The following is a 21,989-nucleotide window of genomic DNA, read 5'->3' on the forward strand; positions in this document are numbered from 1 at the left end:
TGCACACGTTTAGGTTTGAAGGTAGTTTGCTCAGGCTCATGCCGCTCTGCGACCGCCCACCTTTGTTTTTCTCGTTATCATTGTTCTTCTGGCACATAATTAGCGTGAGCTGCAGCTGTGAGCGGCGGCCCCTGAGCGCCCCGGCTTAGTAAACACGGGTGAGCTCACTTTAACGCCTGAGCAGGTGAGCCAATCTCTGTGGGAGCAGAGCCCACAGAGAGGAACATTATGGGATTCTTGAAAATCCTCTCAGTTCTTTAATAGCTTTAATTTTTACATGAAAACATTGATTCCATGTCAACACAGCCTGAAACTAACAATGAGTTTAATATCCAGCTGATGACAAACTGAATTCATGCAATCCACAAATAAACATTTCCTTACAGATTCAAAGAGCAGGTTGTCTGCGAATCACAAGGTTGGTGGGTCAATCCCTGGGTGCCCCAGTCTGTATGCCAAATACAAATACAGATCATCTGTAATCCTTCTCTTTTCTTTCTGTTTATATGTATAATATATATGTTGATGCTTATGTGTATAAAAGGAAACCTCTTAATAAAAAAGACATTGTTTAAAAAACCTTTCAGCCAGTTTGACTTTGACCGGTCATATTTATTTATTTTTCTTTTTATATTTTATTTTTAAAACTAGTTAAAATGAGTTGTACGACTGAAGCTGAACCCCTGCCCAGCTGAGCTTTCATATTACAGGAATTATAGCGTACTTACAAAAACATCAGACAACATCCAGGTGGCGTGAGTAACTAAAAGTAAGGTTTTCATGCTGTTTACTTGATGTTGGTATTTGCACTTGGGGTAAACACTTGAGGGCAAATTAACATCAGGCACTAAAATGACCTCACTGATGCTACTGTCAGCCCCCCCCCCCCCCCCCCGGGCATTTCAATCTGATCAGTTTTACACTGGACGTCCTTCCCGATGCGACCCCAGGGAAATGCACGTCTTGTCGTCCTTTCTCCAACGCCTCCTGTTGGAGTTTGTCAGGAGGTTAAATGGCCGCATGCTCCTGTTAGCAAGATCAACTGTGATTTTATTAGAATGATCTGCAGTAAACATCATTATGAACTCTGAGTCAGAGCAGAAGAGCAGTAAGGGTGTTTTGTTTGGCAGATTTTCCAGTTTAACATGAGCGCAGCAACACTGACGCCACTCTGTGGGCACACCTGCAGCTCAGGTGGGAGGATGGTTGTCCTGGAGGAAGCTCTCTGAGGGAACAAACAGGCTGGAGCGCAGCCGAGGAGCCTCAGACGCCAGGAGAAGGAGAGGAGGACGACCAGTTCCAGGCTGTGGATGATGGCACAGAGTCCGACAGAAGGAAGAGGAGGAGAGATCGGCCCGCAAGACGTGCTGAGAGGATGCACAGACGGCGCTCAGAGGACGAAGAGCAACATGATCCGAGTGTTCATCAGCTCCACGTTCACAGGTCAGATTACCTCTGTGGGCTCAGAGCGAACCTACGCATGATGCTCAGCACCAGTTTGAAGCTCAAACATGAAATCCCATCAAAGCTGGAACTGGTTTAATGATGAAGAGCTCTGCAGCTGCTCTTCATCGTTAAACCAGAATGATGAACAGCTGCAGAACTTTCACAGATCTATTTTTCTCCAGCTCCATCAGTCTGGATCTGATTCTGCAGCACTTTCAAACATAACTGACTATAACTGATAACTGTTCTCCAGAAATACAGGTCAAAGGCTACAGAGTTATTCTGCTGGGTCAGATGCTGCTGAAGCTGAAATAATGAGACAAACTGAGGAGCCTCAGACTGACCTGAAAACTGCTTTTCTGCTTCTGTAATGAGCTGATGTCATCAAATCACGTCTTTATAGGATGAATACGATTATTCTGATCATGCAGAGTTAATCTAATCAAGTGGGAAAAAAAGAAGCATGGAGCTGAGCAGAAAGGTGCTTTAACCATTTCATACACTGGCGATGGAGCATTTCCTGTGCTTGTTTTTTGGTAGTAAAAAGGCTGAAATGCCTTTGAAGTGTCCACGTAATGAAGTGTCATGTCCATGTAATGCACACAGTTTGAACAAATATACAGTGGGTACGGAAAGTATTCAGACACCCTTAAATTTTCCACTCTTCGTTATAATGCAGCCATGTGCTAAAAATCATTTAAGCTCATTTTTTCTCATTAACGTGCACACTGCACCTGATATTGACAGAAATACAGTTTTTCTGACATTTTTGCAGATTTATTAAAAAAGAAAAACTGAAATATCACATTGCACATTCATGTTAACAAAACTTGTAAACATTTATCCACTCTCTCTCTCTGTCACTCTTGAGGAGGCACTTCAAGTCCTTGAAACGAGGAACCAAAGCTATGTAAAGCACGTGTTCTAAACTAATCCACTTGGCAATTGCGTCAGTCAAAATTTTCAAGGTAGACTTATTGAGCCCCTGATGCTCCGTGAGTGGTTTGTCGCAAGCTGGGTGATGCATTAGCCAAAGTTCTAGCAGCATCGACGACTAACGTATACCCCCTCACAACCGGATTAGGGTTGTGACAGGGCCTAAATACCAGGGGGTCTGAATACTTTCCGTACCCACTGTAGATGGGAAGTCGTTAGATTGCGTTTGACCTTGTTGTGTAAAGACTGCTGAGAGTTGGTGTGATACAGACTTTATTTTTGGTCAGGGAGCAGTTTCTTCCGGCTCAAACTGCATGGTTTCAGCCAGAGAGCGCTCAAACCATGCAGGCTTATATTTTCAGATATCTCACAAAATCAGCTAAATGTCAAACACAGTGAAAGTGGAGCAGGTTGAAACTTTGTATCTCGCTCTGCTCCTCTGGATCCGGGTCAGAACATCGGGACGATGTCTTCCACTTTTATTCTGCAGTTTGATCTGTTGTGATGTTTTAATGTCAGATGTGTTGTCTACGCTCATGATGATAAAGAGTCCAGATGTGGATCAAAGTGTCATTCTTAGTTCTGAGCTCGACTTCCTGTACACTTGTCCAGATCAGATCTCAGAGTGAAGGTTCGTCTCTGCTCCAGGTTCATTCACTGAAACTCTCAACTGAGACTTTCTTTGCTCTTCTGTTCAGTCTTAACTTGATGTGAAGCCAGCTCAGACGCTCTGATTGGTTGTGCTCTGAGCGCCACGTGTGATTGACAGTTTCTCTGATCTGTGGTCAGATATGAGCAGCGAGAGGAAGGCTCTGCTGGAGAAAGCTTACCCAGAAGTCCGGTCCTTCTGCTGCGGGCTTGGCTTGGTGTTCGAGGTCAGTTCACACGTGTTGTGCTCATTAAACCTCATGTGTAACTGTCATTCATGAGGGTTTGACCATTTCTACTCCTTTCCTGTTTTATTTTGAAATCAAGTCTCCTAACATGCGTGCGTTTTCCCCCAGTTTTCTGCCCACTTTGTTCCTCCTCTTTCACCTGCTGGACCGGTTTGTTACCTTCATGTTTTCTTTCCTTTTTCACTTAGATTTGATCATCTTTGTGTTCACGTCTCTTTTTTCAGTTTCTGCCTATGTGGCATGTTTTCTCCATGGTTTGGTCTCCTACCTGCTGATGAAACACCTCCAAGGTGTACAGGTCTGGAGACTCCGCCTCTTTTCCACGGACCAAGGCAGAAATGATCAACATAAATGACCTGTATCCATGTGAAACAGACTAGTGCCAAAAAACTGCTGGGGTCAAAGAACCGCTGACATCAGCGGTATTTTAGTAGCTATGGCAACAAAGTCTCAGTGATTGGCAGGAGCAGATTTTCCTCACACAGGAAATGCCAGCTTTTCTGCCGGTGTTACCAAACTGGGACAGTTAATGTGTCTCAGGGTCAGTTATGTGAAAGCTGCTGAGGTGTTAGTTACACATAAGGTGCCCTTTGGTGGGCTGACATGAAGCACCAGGTAATATGAGCGAGTAGAGGCCGTGAGGGTTCCTGCTATGAAGGAGCATAATAAAACTTAAACAGCTAACACTGTCACTACCTTTGTTAAACCAGTCTAGTCCAGTGTTCAGAGGTCAAAAATTACCAAACAACCAAAAACTTCAAAACAAAATCTTTATTTGAAATAGAGTTCAATAAACGTTATCATAAAACGTCCAACCTAGTCTTTAGTATGAAATCAGAAATTTGCAGCTCCTTTACTTAAATTATTACAAACCCTACTCGACAGTCACAAAGGCTCCACCGTGGACGCGGCAGCAAACAAGGACCACTCCAAGTTAACCACCAACACTGTTTATCAGGATTTCTAGCCTGAAATTAGGCAGGAAAGGATCATCTATACATGAAGACTTATTCAAACAGATTAAAAATAATAGCTTAACTGGCCCGGTCTGTTGGTAGGAACCCTCCTTGCTGCATGTGGCAACCGTCCCATCAAACCTGACGAGGTGAAACAAATACCTCAGTCCAAAGTGGACCCTCGCCTCCTATCACACTATTTTAACCCAAAGCACGATCCTTTCCTGAACCCAGCTGAAAAGTTTTTACTGCCTAAACACGGTGAAGCATAAAATCCTGGCTGTGAGCTCTAAACTGGGACAGTTCACTTCCTGGTTGGTGCGTCACAATACCAAAACAACCAAAACACACCCCATGAATAACAAATGACCCATGAGCAGGTGCGGGGCTTCAGGGCTCCACATTTAACCCACTGACCACGCATCTCCCTCCTGAACTGCTGTGAGCTGCCTGAGTGGAGGTTTATACCTGCTTAAAGTTGAATGAGGTCACTTCCTCTTCAGGTTGTGGATCTACGCTGGGGGATCCGAAACGTCCCGTCAGGAGACCACGAGGCCTGTGAGGTCTTCCTGGAGGAGATCCAGCGCTGCGAGCAGATGTCAGCTGGTCCAACGTTCGTTGTGAGTGCTTTGTCCTCTTCGTCACCGGGTCAAAGGTTAAGGTTGGACTTCAGCCACAAATGAGCACTATGTTTATTTTTATTAACATTTTATGTGTGTTTAGTGGAATTGAAATGTCTCTATTTCTTTCTTGACTTTAATTTTTTTTAGTTTACGTGTGGATTATAAGTACACATAGAGCTGAAGCTGAGGCCACAGTTCTTTTGGATCTGAATTGTGCACTCATTCTTCTTCTCTTTATTTTCCTGTTTCTTGGCTCTGAAGGCTCTGCTGGGGAACCGGTACGGCCACCGAGCTCTTCCTCGCCTCATTCCAGAGAAACTCTTTGACGCTCTTCTGTCCAAACTCTCCAAAAACCCAGAAGGCATTAAGACACTTAACCAGTGGTTTAAAAAAGACAGCAATGCTGTCCCACCCACCTATGTCCTTCAGCCAATCATAGCTCACTTCCCTCATTACATTGACCTTCGGCCTGAGAGCGGGAAGCAGCACGACAAAGATGTCCTGTCATGGCGCCTAGCAGAGACTCGGCTACTGCGACTACTTCGATCTGCAGCCACTGACGCCGAGGACACCGGCGAGATCACAGCCGAGGAGAAACAACGGTTCTACACATCAGGTGAAAGCTCACGGACACCATGCCCAGCTCGCCACTCAGGTCGCCCTCTGTTGTCTCTGTTTTCTCAGTGTTTTCTGGTTCTTCTTGCCCACAGTCACAGAGCGGGAGTTTGAGCGTGGTTTGTGGCAGAATGACTATGAATCATCTGCTCTGCTCTTCGTTCGTGAGATTCCCCGTCAGAAGTCCAGGGAGGGGCCCAAACGTTTTGCCAAGTTCATGGATGTGACCGGCGACGGCCTGCTGGATGCCGAAGCTCAGGGACTCCTCGCCGGGCTGAAGACACGGCTCTTCGTCAAGTCACAGAAGATCCTCAACCTGCACTCTGTGGAGCTGAGCAGAGGAAGCATAAATCCGAAGTGCAAGGAGCATGCTCAGTACCTGGACAGCGTCTGCGAGCAGTTTGTCTCACAGATGAAGGCTCGGATTGGCGCAGCGATGGATTCACTGGGCCGGAGGAAGATGTGGGGAACCACCGAGGAAGAGGAGAAGATGGACGGGTTGGTGGTCACGGAGGCAAGGCGCCACATTGCCATCAGTGCTGAGCTTTGCAGAGGTTTCCATGGCAGGGAGGGGCTGCTGGGGAAGCTGTGCCTTGCCATGTGGGAGTCCAGTAATGTCCGCCACAGGCCGCTGGTGGTTCATGGTGGCGCCGGGATGGGGAAGACGGCGGTGCTGTGCAAACTGGCCCAGGAGATGCGTGGTGTACTGGAGGCCAGGGCAGTGGTGGTGATCAGGCTGCTCGCAGCTTGCCACCCTCAAAAACCTGACATTGACCACGTTCTCCACAGCATCTGCACACAGGTGTGCTTGGCTTCTGGTCTGGCTCCGCCCTCACCGCTGACGGTCTCCACTCACTTGGAGCTGCTGCGATTCTTCTGGGATGTTCTTGAGCAGGTTTCCCAGCAGGGCGGTGCTCTGGTCATCGTCCTGGACTCTGTGGAGCAGCTTGCAGACCAACATCACGCTCACAAGCTCCGCTGGTTGCCTGTTGACCTCCCGCCCAACGTCCATGTGGTTGTCTCCATGGAAACCAACAGCGAGGCATTTGCTAACATGCGGTTTAAGTTGGAGTCTCTGGGAAGCTTCTTTGAGGCAGAGCGTTTGTCTTGCGAGGAAGGTGAACGCATCATAGAGTCAGACCTGCGAGCGTCTCAGCGGACGCTGACGTGCGAGCAGAGTAGCGCTGTGCTGCAAACTGTTGAGTCATCTGGCTGCCCACTCCACCTCAAACTCATCCTGTCTGTCGCCAAACGCTGGACGTCCTTCACGCCACTGACAGAGCTGCGTCTGGGTACCAGCACTCAGGAAATGATGTCACACCTCTTCCTTATGCTGGAGGAAAAACACGGGAAGGAGCTGGTGGGCGGGGCTTTGGGGTACATCACTCTAGCAAGGTGAGGATATGGTCACACCTTTCTGACGAACGTCAGATCACCACATAAGATCGCCACTGTTTCAGTTTGGATTTATCCATCGATTGATACTGATAACATGATTGATTGATCACAAAAAGGTGATCAGTGTTTCTAAAAGTCTGAACTCAGAAAGCCAGAAAACAACCAAAACACACAAAAATCTCATCATCTGATCACTTGACTCCACAGGGAGGGTCTGCTGGAGGCTGAGTTGCGTGATGTCATGTCCCTGGATGATGATGTCATCAGTGAGGTGTACCGGTACTCCCTTCCTCCGATTCCCTCACTGATCCGGCTGCCGCCCCTCCTGTGGGCGCGGCTAAGGCGGGACCTTGAGGACCACCTGGAGGAGCGCTGGACTGATGGAGTCGCCACCATCGCCTTCAACAACAAGTAAGAAAATCTGAGAAATGATTGATCGGAGCAGACAAATCAATCATAAATAAAAAAAACAACAACAACTAAATCTACATCTTCAGCTGAAATTGAAATGAAAACTGTTTGTGTTTAGGCGTCTGTCCGAGGCGGTCTCAGCACATTATCTGAGGTCAGAGCGGCGGGGGCGAAGTTTGAGGATCCTGGCAGAGTACTTCCTGGGTCGGTGGTCAGGGAAACTGAGGCCAGCGTCTCTGCCGGGTCTGTCACTGCTGCTGTCTGACAGAAAGGTACAAAATCAGGGGTCAGTTAGTTGTTTTGTGAGGTTATTTAATTTAAAAAAAGGATAGTGTACTCATGAATATAAGGAAATTAGTGTGTCATTACATCTTCCTCCAAACTGATGCATTCTCATAAACTCTTAATTAATGAGTTTATGAGAATGCAAAAACACATAGGAGCGAGCTTGCAGTTTGTGAAAGCTGCCATATCAGATCAGGTTCATGATCCATGATTTATGAGTCGTTGGTAAGTTTGATAAAAATATAAATGTGTGATCTGACCAAGCCTAAACAATCTGTGGAAATAGTTTTTTGCATCCATGGTGCATTTTGATTGATCCTATGCTGTCACAGGTCCCACCCCAGCCGCTGTGGTTTGCTCCAGGATTGGCTAACATCAGGAAGCTGCAGGAGCTGCCCTACCACCTGCTGCACAGTGGTCTGTGGGAGGAGCTTCGACAGGAAGTTATTAGTAAGACACAACACAGGGGGAAAGGGGCATGTGGGTCCCGCTCACTCCCACTATTCTCAGCTGAGACCAAACTAAAGTGTGTCAGTGTTTCAACTACACCTGGTTTACCTCTGTGTATCTCCACTGTTCTCTGTTCACCTCTGTGTGTCTCCACTGCTCCCAATTTACCTCTGTGTGTTTGCAGGCTGTGCTGAGTGGCTGTTCATTAAGAGCCGGCTGTGTGGTGTCTCATCTGTGATCCATGACCTGGACCAGTGCTCCAAGTACATGGACTGCACAGAGACTGGACTGATACGAGATGCTCTGGTCCTGATGAAACCCAGCTTATGCTTCCTGGAGGGACACATGGGTCAGTTAGATGTGTTCACTGGCTCACAGTCACATGTCATGTTAAAGTTTTACAGTCTTCTCTCTTGCCGCAGAAGTGTCTTTGTTTTACTCCGAGCTGTTGGCCCGACTGTCCTCGCTCAACTCCGCCTTCCCCACTGTGATTGGGCGGCTGTGTAGCCAGTGCGAGGAGTGGTTACTGAAGTATCCGGATCCGATTCTCATCCCAAGGAGCAGCTTCCTGCAGCAGCCAGGGGGGGCGCTGCAGCACACGCTAAGTGTGCTGCGGGGAGGTCAGATGATGCGTTTTTGGTTTAATTTGGTTTAATTCGGTTTTTGCTTTGACTCATTCAGCAGCCTGACTCTGTGACATTTTTGCAGGTGTTGTCTGCATGGACATCAGCGTGGTGTTGAGGCTCCTAGTTGCGGGGTCAGATGACGGCGTGGTGGAGGTTTGGAGCATGCTTGACAAGCAGCTTGTCCACACCTTGCTGGGACACACAGGTGAGTCTGGCCCAGAACACACAGCTGACTGAACGATAGAACACAGGGTGTCTTCCTCCCGCTCCACGTTTGTACAGCAGGATGAAGGTAACTGTTAAAGGCTTGTTTACTTACCTGTCTTAAACACAGACAGGTAACTCATGGGATCTGTTGCAGAGCCATACGAGCACTCAAATTTTTTTGTGCCAAACCCCCTTCAGCCGATAAAAGTCCAGGCTTCATCTGATTTATGCTCTTTAGGCTTAGGGCAGCAGTGACTCCGACAGAGACACAGGCTCTCCGGCGTGTCCTGGGCCTGCCCCATCGTCTCCTAGGAGACAGCTCACCTCATCCTGCCTCCTTTCAATGTGGGGGACCAGCGGCACTACAAGCTCAGACCCGTTTCAGAGGAAGCTAATATCCACCACATGCGTCCATGATCTTATTTTTTCAGTGGTTCATATATATATAGCACTTCTCGACTCTGAGCACACAGGTTTGCTGATCCACCTGTCGATCTCCTGCTCCATCTCCCCTCGCTGTGAACCTCAGATACTTAAACTCCTCCAACCCAGAGTGGGTATTTGATCAATAAAAAAACAACAACAAATAAACAAAACAAAAAAAACAGGAACTGACGCTGAATTTCAGAGGGATAAACGTCAGTGTTAAAGCATTAACAATCAGTTTTTGTCTTGTTTCCTCCGAAAAATAAGTGAGTTTTATGCAGTTTTCTTCCACGTCATCTAGCTCTAAACCCCACCTGTTAGATCCGTCTACAGTCCGACTTGCTCTGCAGTAAGGAACCACATGGGTGATGCAAATACAGGGAGTGCAGAATTATTAGGCAAATGAGTATTTTGTCCACATCATCCTCTTCATGCATGTTGTCTTACTCTTCATGCATGTTGTCTTACTCCAATCTGTATAGGCTCGAAAGCCTGCTACCAATTAAGCATATTAGGTGATGAATCGCTACCTTATCGTGGTGGAGGGGTTTGTGTGTCACAGGGATCCCAGGGGCTATGTTGTCTGGGTAGGGTCCCTGGTAGGGTCTCCCATGGCAAATTGGCCCTGGGTGAGGGACCAGACAAAGAGCGATTCATAAGACCCTTATGAAAAGGACACCGAGGGAACAGTTTACCCTGCCCGGGATAGGGTTACCGGGGCCTCGCCCTGGAGCCAGGCCCGGGGAGGGTGCCCGAGGGCGAGCGTCTGGTGGCCGGGCCTTAGTCCATGGGGCCCGGCCGGGCACAGCCCGAAGAGGAGACATGGGCCCATCCTCCCGCAGGCCCACCACCCGCAGGAGGCGCCATAGGGGTCGGGTGCATTGTGTGCCGGGTGGCGGCCAGGAGCGGAAGCCCTGGCGGACTGACCCCCGGCTGCCAAGACTGGCAATAGGGACATGGAATGTCACCTCTCTGGTGGGGAAGGAGCCTGAGTTAGTGCGTGAGGTTGAGAGGTACCGGCTAGATATAGTCGGGCTCACCTCTACACATGGCTTGGGCTCTGGAACCAGTCTCCTGGAGAGGGGCTGGACTCTGTCTCAGTCTGGAGTTGCCCTTGGTGAGAGGCGGCGGGCTGGGGTGGATATCCTAATATCCCCTCGGCTTGCTGCCGGTACGTTTGGGGGGGGGGGGGGGGGTGCTGGAGGGTGCTCCACCTGGAGACTCTGTTGTCCTGCTGGGAGACTTCAATGCTCACGTGGGTAACGACAGCGAGACCTGGAGGGGCGTGATTGGGAGGAACGGCCTCCCTGATCTGAACCCGAGCGGTGCTCTGTTATTGGACTTCTGTGCTAATCACAGTTTGGCCATAACGAACACCCTGTTCGAACATAAGAGTGTCCATAAGTGCACGTGGCACCAGGACGCTCTAGGCCGTAGGTCGATGATCGATTTTGTAATCGTATCAGCAGACCTGCGACCATATGTTCTGGACACTCGGGTAAAGAGAGGGGCTGAGCTGTCAACTGATCACCACCTGGTGGTGAGTTGGATCAGGTGGCGGGGGAAGACGCTGGACAGACCTGGTGCACCTAAACGCGTAGTGAGGGTGTGCTGGGAACGTCTAGCAGAGGCCCCAGTCCGCGAGATCTTCAACGCACACCTCCAGCAGAGCTTCAACAGCATTCCGAGGGAGACCGGGGACATTGAGTCCGAATGGACCATGTTCAGCGTCTCCATTGCCGAAGCTGCTGCATTGAGCTGTGGCCGCAAGGTGGTTGGTGCCTGCCGTGGTGGTAATCCCCGAACCAAATGGTGGACACCAGAGGTGAAGGGAGCCACTAGGCTGAAGAAGGAGTCCTATCGGGCTTGGTTAGCCTGTGGGACTCCGGAGGCAGCCGACAGGTATCGACAGGCCAAGCGGAATGCGGCTCGGGCAGTGGCTGAAGCAAAAACTCGGGTGTGGGAGGAGTTCGGAGAGGCCATGGAAAAAGACTTTCGGACTGCCTCGAAGAGATTCTGGCAAACCGTCAGACGTCTCAGGAGGGGAAAGCGGTGCTCTACCTGCACTGTGTATAGTGCTGGCGGAGCGCTGCTGACGTCGACTGAGAAAATTGTCAGGCGGTGGAAGGAATACTTCGAGGACCTCCTTAATCCCACTGACACGTCTTCCGAGGAGGAAGCAGAGTCTGGGGATGAGGGGAATGACCCGCCAATTTCCGGGGGCGAGGTCACTGAGGCAGTTAAACAACTCCTTGGTGGCAGAGCCCCTGGTGTTGATGAGGTCCGCCCCGAGTTCCTGAAGGCTCTGGACGTTGTAGGGCTGTCCTGGTTGACACGCCTCTGCAATGTTGCGTGGAGATCAGGGGCAGTACCTGTGGACTGGCAGACCGGGGTGGTGGTCCCCATCTTTAAGAAAGGGGACCGGAGGGTGTGTTCCAACTACAGGGGGATCACACTCCTCAGCCTCCCTGGGAAAGTCTATGCCAGGGTGCTGGAAAGGAGAGTTCGTCCGTTAGTCGAACCTCGGATACAGGAGGAACAATGCGGTTTTCGTCCTGGTCGCGGAACACTGGACCAGCTCTTTATCCTCTCCAGGATACTTGAGGGTGCATGGGAGTTTGCCCAACCAGTCTACATGTGTTTTGTGGACTTGGAGAAGGCATTCGACCGTGTCCCTCGGGGTGCCCTGTGGGAGGTGTTGCGGGAATATGGGGTGTCTGGCCCATTGCTACGGGCCATTCGATCCCTATACAACCGTTGCAAGAGCTTGGTTTGCATTGCCGGCAATAAGTCGGACTCGTTCCCGGTGGGTGATGGGCTCCGCCAGGGCTGCCCTTTGTCTCCGGTTCTGTTCATAATTTTTATGGACAGGATTTCTAGGCGCAGCCAAGTGGCGGAGGGCTTTCGCTTTGGTGGCCTCAGAATCTCATCTCTGATTTTTGCAGATGATGTGGTTCTGTTGGCTTCATCGGGTGAGGGCCTCCAGCTCGCACTGGATGAATGAGGATGAATGAGGATCAGCACCTCCAAATCTGAGGCCATGGTTCTCAGCCGGAAAAGGGTGTAGTGCCCACTCCGGGTCGGGGATGAGTTCCTGCCCCAAGTGGAGGAGTTCAAGTATCTCGGGGTCTTGTTCGCGAGTGATGGGAGAAGGGAGCCGGAGATCGACAGACGGATTGGGGCTGCAGCTGCAGTAATGCGGACGCTGCACCGGTCCGTCGTGGTGAAGAGGGAGCTGAGTGTAAAAGCGAAGCTCTCAATTTACCGGTCGATCTACGTCCCTACCCTCACCTATGGCCACGAGCTGTGGGTAGTGACCGAAAGAACGAGATCGCGGATACAAGCGGCAGAAATGAGCTTCCTCCGAAGGGTGGCTGGCCTCTCCCTTAGAGATAGGGTGAGAAGTTCGGCCATCCGGGAGGGGCTCAGAGTAGAGCAGCTGCTGCTCCACATCGAAAGGAGCCAGCTGAGGTGGTTCGGGCATCTGACAAGGATGCCCCCTGGGCGCCTCCTGGGTGAGGTGTTCCAGGCATGTCCCACCGGGAGGAGGCCCCGGGGCAGACCCAGGACACGCTGGAGAGATTATATCTCTCGGCTGGCCTGGGAACGCCTTGGTATTCCCCCGGACAAGCTGGAGGAGGTGGCTGGGGAGAGGGAGGTCTGGGCCTCTTTGCTTAGGCTGCTGCCCCCGCGACCCGGCCCTGGACAAAGCGGATGAGGATGGATGGATGAATGGAGGTGATGTGAATCTCTGTAATGAGAAGGGGTGTGGTCTAATGACATCAACACCCTATATCAGGTGTGCATAATTATTAGGCAACTTCCTTTCCTTTGGCAAAATGGGTCAAAAGAAGGACTTGACAGGCTCAGAAAAGTCAAAAATAGTGAGATATCTTGCAGAGGGATGCAGCAGTCTCAAAATTGCAAAGCTTCTGAAGCGTGATCATCGAACAATCAAGCGTTTCATTCAAAATAGTCAACAGGGTCGCAAGAAGCGTGTGGAAAAACCAAGGTGCCAAATAACTTCCCATGAACTGAGAAAAGTCAAGCGTGCAGCTGCCAAGATGCCACTTGCCACCAGTTTGGCCATATTTCAGAGCTGCAACATCACTGGAGTGCCCAAAAGCACAAGGTGTGCAATACTCAGAGACATGGCCAAGGTAAGAAAGGCTGAAAGACGACCACCGCTGAACAAGACACACAAGCTGAAACGTCAAGACTGGGCCAAGAAATATCTCAAGACTGATTTTTCTAAGGTTTTATGGACTGATGAAATGAGAGTGAGTCTTGATGGGCCAGGTGGATGGGCCCGTGGCTGGATTGGTAAAGGGCAGAGAGCTCCAGTCCGACTCAGACGCCAGCAAGGTGGAGGTGGAGTACTGGTTTGGGCTGGTATCATCAAAGATGAGCTTGTGGGGCCTTTTCAAGTTGAGGATGGAGTCAAGCTCAACTCCCAGTCCTACTGCCAGTTTCTGGAAGACACCTTCTTCAAGCAGTGGTACAGGAAGAAGTCTGCATCCTTCAAGAAAAACATGATTTTCATGCAGGACAATGCTCCATCACACGCGTCCAAGTACTCCACAGCGTGGCTGGCAAGAAAGGGTATAAAAGAAGAAAAACTAATGACATGGCCTCCTTGTTCACCTGATCTGAACCCCATTGAGAACCTGTGGTCCATCATCAAATGTGAGATTTACAAGGAGGGAAAACAGTACACCTCTCTGAACAGTGTCTGGGAGGCTGTGGTTGCTGCTGCACGCAATGTTGATGGTGAACAGATCAAAACACTGACAGAATCCATGGATGGCAGGCTTTTGAGTGTCCTTGCAAAGAAAGGTGGCTATATTGGTCGCTGATTTGTTTTTGTTTTGTTTTTGAATGTCAGAAATGTATATTTGTGAATGTGGAGATGTTATATTGGTTTCACTGGTAAAAATAAATAATTGAAATGGGTATATATTTGTTTTTTGTTAAGTTGCCTAATAATTATGCACAGTAATAGTCACCTGCACACACAGATATCCCCCTAAAATAGCTAAAGCTAAAAACAAACTAAAAACTACTTCCAAAAACATTCAGCTTTGATATTAATGAGTTTTTTGGGTTCATTGAGAACATGGTTGTTGTTCAATAACAAAATTATTCCTCAAAAATACAATTTGCCTAATAATTCTGCACTCCCTGTAGTGACAGTCGTGCCAAGCAAACCTCTGTAGAAAACCATTTCCAGGGATGAATTGGTTAGCAAACACTGAGCATGTAGAAACCAGAAAAGGGCTGCAGGGTCTTCATTTAGCTTTGCCCAGGCGATGAACACAGGTGATAATTATGCCTTCTGTATGTTTTATAGCTTCAATCTTGGCTGTCAAGGTGATCGGCAGCCCCGCCCACTGCCTCTCATTGGCTGCTGACGGTTCACTGAGGAGGTGGAGCCTGATGAATGGCCAGCAGCTCTTCTGCATCGAGGAGGCAGTGCCTATAGACTCCATCCCTTCATCGGTGCACCTCCACCTATCTGAGCAGCTGCTCTTCGTTTACACCAGGACACAGGTACCGCCTCCGCGCCTAGCTTCGTTCACGCACTGCCGAATGTCTCTCGTCATATCTGATCCCGTTTCTGCTCTTGCTTCAGGTGAAGGTGTGGCAGCTGGATGGGGCGGAGCTTCACCTGAACAGCAGCGACGATGAGGTCTGGTTGGTTCTCGGGGTTCTTGGAGAATCGGTGGTCTATCTGTCCAACTCCGGTCGGGTCAGGATCTCGCACCCAGTTTACGGGACTCAGTTAACGGTGAAAACTCCGCAGGAAAACTCAGTGAGGCACCGGACTGTCGTAACCACGTTGATGCTCCCCAAACGTGAGAAAGTGTTTGTTGTGTATAAAGGAGGATTCCTCCACCAGGTGTGTGTCTCTCTCTCTCTCTCTCACACACACACACACCTGAAATAATTATAATAGTATGAAATTAAAACATTAAAAATCAAGATTAATGATCAAAAATTATACAATTTTAAGGTTTTTAAAGGTTTAAAAATGTACGCCTATAAATATGTGACTATATTAATACATTTCTGAAAATGCAATTAAACAAGCCACAATAATTATAGTTATCCAATAAAATACATAATATAAAAAGGAAATGTAAATTTAATATATCACAATTAAAAAGGTTGTGTTTGTACAGGTTAGGTAAATGTGGTGTAAGAATTTAAAATATTTTGAGTGGCGCTCTCAGGTCTGCAGCTGAATTCACTCTAAAAAGCTTTTTTTTCCTTTTACTTTCCACAATGACGACGATGATGCCGTTTTATCGTGCAGATTTCCAGGACAGGCAAACAGACTGTTGGCGAGTTTCCTCTGCTTCCTTCCTTCTTCTCAGTCACTGAAGATGAAAAAACCCTGTTAGCAGGTAGGCCTGAGCGCTGAGCGCTGTGCTTCGGACCTGCACAGAAGCATCCTGATTCTTTGTGTCGTCCGCAGCCAGCGAGTGCACTCTGAGCCTCTTCAGCATCCTCGGCGACTCTCTGGACCGATTCCTTGACCTCCAGCACGACGATGACATTTTATCCGCCTGTGTCTCCTCAGACGGCAGGCGGCTCGTGTCTGGAGCTGCAGACCAACTTGTACGAGTAAGAAACCAGCAGGAAGCACGATCCGATTCACTCAGTTCAAAACACTGAAGACATTGGGCATTTTATAAAGATGACTGAAGCCACAGAGTGTCTCTCTGTAATTACAGCTCATTTTATTCTGAAAAGACTGTTATTCTCTCACAGGTGTGGTCGGTGACCACGGGGGCGCTGTTGGACTCTCTGTGTGGGGCGGACGCCCCTGTCACCTGTGTGCTTCTCTTTAATGACTTTGTGGTTTCGGCCTCGACGGCCACCTCTTCCATCCTGCTGTGGAACCTGAAGTACGACGCCAGCACCAAACCTACCATCCGCATTCCTGCAGACTCCGCCCACATTGCCCTCACCAAAGACGGCAATCAGGTTTTCTATGTCCACCAGCAGAGCCATACCGAGGTCATGAGCTGGAACAGCCACACAGGTCAGAGGTGAAAGGTGGCGGCTACTTACAGAACATTAGAAAACATTAGAATAAACATTAGAATGATGTCACGCCCCCTGAGGTCTATGCTGGTTCCCCCTGCAGGTTCTGTGTGCGAGCATTTGCCCGTCTCCTCCGAGGTGTCCTGTCTGGAGTTGGCTCAGAACAAACGTCTCCTCCTCTGCGGCCTGACGAGTGGCACCGTCCTCATCTACCCATTAGCCCTGCCTCAGGAGACGCTTTGCATCCCCCCCCCGGAGAGCCTCTGCAGGGTCCTCTGCCTCACCGCCGGCACCAAGGAGAAGCACCTGGCGGTGGCCTACGAGGACTCGGTGTGCCTGTTCGAGATCACTTCCAGGGACAACTTTCCCACGGTGGAGGGGCCTCTGAAGAAGTTTGCACTGCCCCTTCTCCACGCCCCGCTGTCCGCCATGGCCCTGCTTCCCGACCGCAGGCTGCTGTACGGCACGAGCTGTGGGGAGGTGACGCTGTGGGACTTTGGCAGGGGTGGCGACGTCTCCGACTTGGAGCCTCACCGCAGCGGAGTGACCTGTGTGACGGTCAGTAACCGGGGGGCTCATGCTCTGGTGGGCTCCGAGGACACTGTGCAGAGGCTGTGGGCCCTGAACCCGCTGGCCCTGGACCACACCATGGAGTACAAGGTGAGAGGTCAAAGGAACGCTCTGCGAGTATGAGCATGGATGACTTGTGTCGATGTCACTGTCGGGCCTTTGGTCCGTCTCTTCTTCTGTCATCTCATTTTTAGGGCTTTCTCTTTGAGGGCGTCCTCTCTGCTGCGTTCTCTGAAACCGACCGCTTCATCTTCACCGGGTCTCAGGACCGAACCATCAAAGTCTGGGACGTTGCATCAGGTATGCATGTTTGTGTTCGGCTGCAGAGTTAGATTTTAGGGCTAAAAAAGGCAAAAATCTGGGATACAGACAAGCACTGAAGCGTGCACCAGCAGTTTTGCACCTGGACCACTCCCAGGTCTGAGCCGTCCTGGTTGCAACTCTCTAGAGTTCAGTCAGCTGCAAACAAAAGATTCTCCAACAGTTTGGCCTTTGGGATTTTATAAACAGTTCTATCATTCCAGCCACTGAGCTTTATTCATTTCTCCCGTCAGGAAACCTGCTCTTCGTTCAGTACGTCTACTCCCCCGTTGTCCGAATGGTGACCTTCAGGGACGGCTTTGTGGCCATAACCCGGCAGGGCGCCATCATCAGAGAGCTGTTTCGGTGTCCAGACCACATCGGGCCCGACTACAACCCTGTGAGGAGTTTCAGGGCCCAGTACCGGGTCACCTCTAGGGAGAAGGACCGGGAAGGACCGCAGACCTCCGTATCCAACCTGCAGGACTTTAACCCCACCCAGTTAAACCTGAACCTCGTGGGCATGTTCAAAGCCAAACCCTCCTCTGCATGTGTCATGCTGTAGGACAGCAGGGCCCAAGTCACGGCTCCCGGACCTTCACTGGCCGTTCAAGGAGGGGAAAAAAAATGTTATTTACCAATATTTGATCATTATATTTAATAAACATGTAATCAGTACAGCACACGCTTGTTCTCCTGTGAATTACTGCAAACATTCAGTTTCTCTGAAGCTGATTATAGTGTTGAAAACACAGTGAGTGAATCCTTTCTTTACACATTGAAGATTTAAAAGCTTCATGTTTTTGTGATGCTGAGCCGTCTGCAGCAGGACTGACAGTTTCATATAAAAATTCAACTTTTCTGAAGGATTTTCATTTAAAATGTGCAAATATTGATTATTTGATAATTCAGTTTGGTTCTTTTTGTGCTTTCACTGGTTTAACTGCTTGTACAGTTTCCTCGTAAGAGACCAGAAACTTCCTGCTTCTTTCTAAAGAATCCAAATCAGACACAACCACTGTCATCATTATTATCTTGGTACACAAAGCTGTAAACTAATGCATACAGAGAAAATATCTTTACTGCTCTTTATTTTTATTCCACAGTAGAGCAGCTGTGCATGAGTCACAATTCAAAATAATCTTTGTTTATCTGATACAGGCCGCTCCCATCACTTTAGGGTCCTCCTTTCTAGAAGTCCACTTTCTACCGATTGGTTAACTTTTGGAAGCCTGCCGAGGGGCCTTGACTGGTGTGCTGTTTGTACTTTGACTGCTCAGTCAGCAGCAGGTTATGTGACTGTAAAACAATGAATATTTAGAGCAGTTTGAAGTTTCTCAAGGTGATTTTTGCTTCATGAACTTGTAATAATGTTATTATGAGCGTGCTGTTTGGAGTAAGCAGTCAATGTGTTACTGTTTTAGAGGCTGAAATATGAACGCGTGACTGTGAATGAGACACTACGCTCCCTCGGGTCAAAGTTAAACTGCTGGTTCCTGTTTATTAATCACCTATGAATGAAGGCCGTGGATTGTTCCAGCATGACGTTGAAGACAGGTGATGGGCTGTCTTCATAAAAGCTTGTCTGTGTTGAGGGTTAAACATTGACAGGCCTGCAGGGAGCTGCTGCTCCCAGATCCTTGTCCTCACTCTGTCTTTAACTCGACTGCAGCAGCTCCGGTTTTCCTCACAGACTCAGCCATGGGGACGCTCTACGCACTGACTTCCTGTTTACTGCTCGCCGTCGGAACGGTCACTGCTCAGACAGGTACGAACCTTCTCTAAAAATGTGTTGTCAGAAAACTGAAGAATTCCCATTTGCTGTTGGGAATGTCTCGTTTTCCCTGAAACACTCAGTTCATCAGTGATTCACATTAGAAGCTTTCCTGATTGGTCGCATGTTGAACAGAAACGCTGGTTTGTTGTGAACCTGCACGTCTATTTAGCTATTATCAGCTTAATTTTAGTGAGTTTAAAAGGAAATGTTGATGAAGATAAAGAAAGATAAGGATGCAGCTTTTATGGTTATAAAATGAATTCTCACACCATAAACTCAAAGGTCTGATGTTTTATTAATATCGTGTGTGTGTTTGTCGCTGTGCTTCATTCAAAGCTTTAAATTAATCTCCAATCTACCCCGATCGCAATATCATCCAACACAAAGGCGATTTTTGAATGTTCTGCTAATATCATGTTTAAAAACTGATAACAAACAAGGAAACAACCAAGGACACAAACTAGGAAACAAACAAGGACATATCAGCTGTTAATGACTGTGTAAGGGTCAAGCTATAAAAGCTTAACAGTGTTAATTATCTGACAGCTTCACCAATCACACCATTAAATAATCACTTCACGTACCCAGAGTATACAAGCTCATCGGACACTTTATTAGGTACGCCTCATTAGTAGATTCAACAAGCTGCTGGAAGCAATCCTCAGAGACTTTGGTACATGTTGATGTGACATCATCATGACATTGTTGCACAGCTGCTGCATCCATGGTAAGAATCTCCCGTTTCACCAAATCCCAAAGGTGCTCTGTTGGACTGAGATCTGTGCCTGTGGAAGAAATGACAGGTTTATTTACACTTCTGACAAATCTACTAAAAGTCTGGCTTAAATAACAACGTTTCGTGGATTAAAAAAGTGCTTTTAATTCACTCTAATGACAGTGAAGCGGAACCAGTTTGAAAAAGTGAGGATTGTAGGCGAAGGTTTAGCTCGCGCCTGGAAGTCGACACGATATTTTCTGTGCTGGAAAAGTTCAAAACCATCAGAGCTTCATCTTTTCTCTGACCTTTGACCCCTCTGTGCGTTTGCTTTGCAGAGCCCACTAACACCAACGAGCGGGCACTGCCTCAGTGGCTGACCGGCATCATTGCCGTCTGCGGCTTCCTGTTCCTCGCCTTTGTCGTCATCCTGGCGAAGAAGGCGTGGTGTGAAAACCCCAGCAGGTCAGTTGGCCAAATACCGCCGAAGGACCGTTTGAATGTTTCAGTGCAGAAACGTTACATTCTGTGATTTTTCTGTGTCTGCGCAGCAGGACAAGCATTGAAGATGTGAGAGAACGTGACATTATCAGCAGCAACCTGTATGATATGCGCCTCAGCTCCATCAGGTAGGAACAAGACAGGAAACGCTGAAGACGCTTCTGTAACACCAAAGATCCTTGAGACATAAAACTCTGATTGTGAACACGACCGTTTATTCTACTTCTCGTTTTTGTTCTGCACCAGGAGGAAGAGCACCGAGTCAGGGAACGAAAACACCTACGAGACTAATCTGGACGCCTTCAGGTAGAAACACAAAAACCTCCATCAAAACAACCTGAGGGCCGAAGCTTCTTCCCTTAAACACACTCAGTGCTCAAACACAGCCACACAGTCACAGAGCGTCAGAGTCACCATCAGCGCCCTCTGTGGTTAACTTCAACACAAAAACCAGAAACACACGCCTCCAGTACACTTCCAGCACACCTCCACTCACCCTCACTCACCCTCACTCGCCTCCAGCACACCTCCAGCTCCTGTGATTCCTTCACAGTGCTTTATACCACAGCCTGCCAAGTCCTCACTCCGTGCCGTGGTCAGAAAGATGAAAATAAAAAGTCGCATGGTGAAGGCACAAATCGTTCTTCCAAATTGAGGTACATTACTATCAAATATGAGTAACTGAGTAAAAACAATAGTTCCCAGCTCAGGTATCCTAATGCTGGAGTCCAACCACATTCACAGCTACTGCTAATAAACTCTGAGAAGCTTTAGATGCACTCTTCACTGAATCTGTCGTTTGTCCATCAGGAGCAAAGATGCACCAAACGCCTTCAACAACCTGGCAGCCGACATCAATGGCAAGACAACCTCCATGTGACTGCCCTGCAGAGAGTCTATTGGCTGTCTCAACATGGAGTCTGCAGAGACACAAAATTCTTTTTTCGTGCAAAGTGTAATTATTTGTTTTGTTGTGCGCGTGTCTGTTTTAAGGTGTGAGGAGTTCACCAGGGCGAAGGAATTTATTTACACTTACTGTATGATTGGCTTTATTTTTCCTCCTGATTGTGAATAATTGAATGTGTGGAATTAATATCAATGATCTGTACTCAGAGTAACGCATCAGCTGCTGTGTTTGTTAAAGGTTCATCGACTGTGCTGACTCTGTGCTCATTAATAAGTTATGTTTTCTAACAAACTGCTGTGTCGGGTCTCTGATTAATCATTCAACATGACAGTAAACACTGAAGAGACTAACAACAGCAGAATCCGGCTTTGGGCGGTGGGGGGTTGAATGAAATTAATAAAAGTCACATGCAGTTCCTCTAATGTCCAGCAGAGGCAGCAGTGAGTCAGTCACCATATTAAAACGTCACAGCAGAAATAAAGATTTGTACAGCCTGATGCTGAGGGTGTGGTGTTTTCTTTAATGACACTGAGGATTCCTGTAAAAATGTTGTGTATTGTGTTGTGTTCAAACAAATACTTCCATATTTCTGCTGGTAATTTCTGTGATCTAATTTAATTTTGTCACTACTTTGAACTCATGACCATAGATAAGATTATGAAGATCGATTGACTGGTAAATTGATGCTTCCCAGCTCAGCTCTCTCTTCACCACAGCAGACTGTTACCTCACTGGTAACAGACTGGTGGTCAGTCCTTAAGTGATGGGACTATGGCCCAACTGCCATGTGCCACCACATTTGGGCCTGGCCAGGTCCAATGTGGACCAGGCACCTGATCCCCAGTTACTGAAAGTGGCTTTGAAAACGAAACAATTCAAAAACCAAAAGGTAAA

The 21,989-nt window shown here is 48.4% G+C and overlaps 2 protein-coding genes across 3 annotated transcripts; both read left to right on the plus strand.

Moving 5' to 3' along the window:
- The first annotated feature begins 1,182 nt into the window (after positions 1 to 1,182).
- Positions 1,183 to 17,865, plus strand: nwd1 (NACHT and WD repeat domain containing 1). The gene is made up of 19 exons (XM_082524266.1): positions 1,183 to 1,443; positions 3,172 to 3,257; positions 4,738 to 4,854; positions 5,119 to 5,473; positions 5,568 to 6,867; positions 7,078 to 7,281; positions 7,400 to 7,553; positions 7,899 to 8,016; positions 8,201 to 8,365; positions 8,439 to 8,636; positions 8,725 to 8,847; positions 14,626 to 14,825; positions 14,908 to 15,174; positions 15,592 to 15,682; positions 15,754 to 15,902; positions 16,050 to 16,323; positions 16,429 to 16,985; positions 17,090 to 17,195; positions 17,450 to 17,865. Exons 1-19 carry the CDS (start codon positions 1,311 to 1,313, stop codon positions 17,758 to 17,760), a joined length of 4,908 nt encoding a protein of 1,635 aa, XP_082380392.1. The 5' UTR covers positions 1,183 to 1,310; the 3' UTR covers positions 17,761 to 17,865.
- Positions 17,866 to 18,805: 940 nt separating this feature from the next.
- Positions 18,806 to 21,576, plus strand: pdzk1ip1 (PDZK1 interacting protein 1). 2 transcript variants are annotated; one of them, XM_082523038.1, is made up of 5 exons: positions 18,806 to 18,963; positions 20,026 to 20,152; positions 20,239 to 20,316; positions 20,435 to 20,494; positions 20,999 to 21,576. In XM_082523038.1, the coding sequence occupies exons 1-5, from the start codon at positions 18,897 to 18,899 to the stop codon at positions 21,066 to 21,068; spliced, it is 402 nt and encodes a 133-aa protein (XP_082379164.1). In that variant the 5' UTR covers positions 18,806 to 18,896; the 3' UTR covers positions 21,069 to 21,576. The 2 variants fall into 2 exon arrangements, with proteins under 2 accessions (XP_082379164.1, XP_082379165.1); XM_082523039.1 differs by having other exon boundaries at positions 18,807 to 18,963; positions 20,242 to 20,316.
- Positions 21,577 to 21,989: the final 413 nt, after the last annotated feature.

This window comes from Aulonocara stuartgranti (genome assembly GCF_965226115.1).
Source record: "Aulonocara stuartgranti genome assembly, chromosome: 23".
NCBI lineage: Eukaryota > Metazoa > Chordata > Actinopteri > Cichliformes > Cichlidae > Aulonocara > Aulonocara stuartgranti.

Excerpts from the sequence above, each read along its gene's own strand:
- nwd1 (XM_082524266.1), top strand. The coding sequence starts at position 1,311 with ATGATGGCACAGAGTCCGACAGAAGGAAGAGGAGGAGAGATCGGCCCG. Across the intron at positions 4,855-5,118 it reads CAGCTGGTCCAACGTTCGTT|GCTCTGCTGGGGAACCGGTA; the intron begins GTGAGTGCTTTG and ends TTGGCTCTGAAG. Across the intron at positions 7,554-7,898 it reads TGCTGCTGTCTGACAGAAAG|GTCCCACCCCAGCCGCTGTG; the intron begins GTACAAAATCAG and ends ATGCTGTCACAG.
- pdzk1ip1 (XM_082523038.1), top strand. The coding sequence starts at position 18,897 with ATGGGGACGCTCTACGCACTGACTTCCTGTTTACTGCTCGCCGTCGGA. Across the intron at positions 18,964-20,025 it reads AACGGTCACTGCTCAGACAG|AGCCCACTAACACCAACGAG; the intron begins GTACGAACCTTC and ends TTTGCTTTGCAG. Across the intron at positions 20,495-20,998 it reads ACTAATCTGGACGCCTTCAG|GAGCAAAGATGCACCAAACG; the intron begins GTAGAAACACAA and ends TTTGTCCATCAG.